Below are 2,500 nucleotides of genomic sequence, written 5' to 3'. Positions count from 1 at the left end.
CATGGAAACAACAGCATGACCAGTGACCAAACTCCCCCTAATGCTGATAGGCTATAAGTAATAGCAAACCTCAATACTACCCCAATAATTTAAACCATAATACCTTAAACAATTCTGTTTGGCTTCATATCTTATTCATGAAGATTCTGTTCTGTGAACACATTCTCATCCCATAACAGGCCCGCAGTACCCCCCGCTCCCCTCACCCCCACCACAAACAAACACACACACACACACACACACACACACACACACACACACACACACACACCTTTTCTGCTGTGCGACTCTGCAGTCGGCTGGTCAGTGGCGGTCTCCAGCTCCTCGGAGCGTGCGATAATGTACTCATCTTTAGGAGCATGAGTGGGACTGGATGCGCTCAAGCTGTAACAGACAGGGGGCAGCAGAGAGCAAAACAGATGACTGCTGATCAACAATCAGGAGGCAGGGTGGTGTCAAACAGGTTGCCATGGGGATTAACAGCATTTATGTCACTGGTTGATGTCAGCCCGGGGGCCCTAATTAAATGATGGGGAAAGACCAAAGTCTCCCATGCATGAACTAAAGCAATCAGGTGGCATGTGGCAACATTACCCACTGCTGTTTGTGCTTGATGTCTTGCCTATATAGGCTTTGGCCATCATTAGTGAGTATGTAATACTATTTTATATTATCATAGACTGTATATGTTCTATATATATACAGTCTATGATCCTTATGTTGCATAACACCTTTCTCAAACCCAAGGTCACTTTATGGGAGAGCAAATATGACAGCAATGGAGACTGGCAAGAGACAGCAGTGACATCATAACAACGCAACAGCAAAACAATGAGGAACAACAAAACAGGTAAACAACAGTAACAGTAACATGTCATTCCCTTAGAATTACAGGGTTCTACCTGCATTCTGCATTCTGAGTAGTTCTGAGACGTTCAACTTCAAAGTTTTAGAATTCCACATGAGTTGTATTGATAAGTGGAACACGGCTCTTTAGATGTAATGTCCAAAAATGCATACAACTTCAAGAAACACGTCACCTCGCCTTATGAACTTGTCACAGAATAGGAATATATCAATAACTACATTTTGACAAAAATGTCAGAGAGAACCACATAATTCTAAGGGGGACGATGTGTATTAGTGTCTGCTACATAGTGCAGGACTAGGTATTGTAAGTGAAGATTAATCAAAGTGATACTTTTTCAAAACGGTCAACGCAGCTGAATCTACCCGAATCCGAATTTACATTCGGATAGTTTTAAGGACAGTAGATGACAACAGCACAAAATGGCTATGGTATACTCTCCTGTCCTGACAAGCTGTAGTCGAGAATTCAACACAGCTCTGCTGAATAGCCAATCAAGGAATGTCCAGAGTGACAGACAGGCCTGTCCACCAATGGTTACTGCACAGTGAGAGGAGAGGGTGGACCAGGCTGACCACATCTGGCGGAAGTCATGAGAAAAAATGGCAACATTGCACACGGCATCTGGTAATCTAAACATATTTATGACTCTAAAGATCCGGACTGGATGCAAACCAGATCTGGTCAGTTGTGTCCGTGTGGAACAGAGACATCTGGAGAGCAGGAGAGATCAACAGTAGCAGAGATGAGACGTGCTCTTGAGTCTCTCTCTGCCTTTGTTGCGCTTGCTTGACTGGACTGTGATTTATAGTTTGTTCTTGTTGAAGCCTCTAAAGACCATCTCTCTGTGGCCACACCCTGCGGTGCTTTAGGAAAACACATTTCCAATCCCCTCGCTGGCCTGTATTTATATTTAACTCAGACACAAATAGGTTTTCATTTGTCAAAGACTGAGGCAACTGTCAACTTTGATGACAGAGTTTCAGACTTGCCTCTTACTGAGAGGTAAAACTCAAATGTAGTATATGTTGCAGAGATATTGATCTGAGTTGAGTACCTCTGTACAACAAAGTGTTGTGTAATTATTGATCAGTTGATCAATCTGTTCAGTCCTGTTCAGTCCTGATTAGCAGTGGAGGAACTGAATGAAATCTGTAAAAGTGCTTCACACAAATGAAAGAGGGAAGAGAAGAGAGAGAAGAGAGGAGAGAGAGGAGAGAGAGGAGAGGAGAGGAGAGGGGAGAGAGGAGAGAAGAGAGAATAGAGAGGAGAGAGGAGAGAGGAGAGGAGAGAAGAGAGAGGGGAGAGGAGAGAAGAGAGAGGGGAGAGGAGAGAAGAGAGAGGGGAGAGGGGAGAGGAGAGAGAGGAGAGAGGGGAGAGGAGAGAAGAGAGAGTGGAGAGGGGAGAGGAGAGAGGGGAGAAGAGAGAGGGGAGAGGGGAGAGGAGAGGGGAGAGGAGAGGGGAGAGAAGAGAAGAGAGAGGGGAGAGAATAGAGAGGAGGGAGGGGAGAGGACATACTGTAACTGAAATGTGTACAGGAGCATTTCATGTGGAGGAAAGAGAGGATGAAAGAGGTGAATGACTAAATATTTTCTGGAGCATTTCACTCAGAGGAGAAAGTAGAGAGTAGAG

General features: G+C 44.7%; 1 protein-coding gene across 1 annotated transcript in view; it reads right to left on the bottom strand.

The window, feature by feature from the left end:
- The window catches only part of dixdc1a (DIX domain containing 1a), a 13,520-nt gene that overhangs the window by 8,095 nt on the left and 2,925 nt on the right, over positions 1 to 2,500 (bottom strand). The window contains exon 2 of the mRNA XM_062521465.1: positions 272 to 384. Coding sequence (XP_062377449.1) covers positions 272 to 384 — 113 coding nt within the window. The remainder of the gene's footprint in view (positions 1 to 271; positions 385 to 2,500) is intronic.

Source organism: Sardina pilchardus, chromosome 19, assembly GCF_963854185.1.
Source record: "Sardina pilchardus chromosome 19, fSarPil1.1, whole genome shotgun sequence".
NCBI classification, from domain to species: domain Eukaryota; kingdom Metazoa; phylum Chordata; class Actinopteri; order Clupeiformes; family Clupeidae; genus Sardina; species Sardina pilchardus.
The sequence above is the reverse complement of the archived record's forward strand: the minus strand, read 5'-3'. Positions and strand labels throughout refer to the sequence as shown.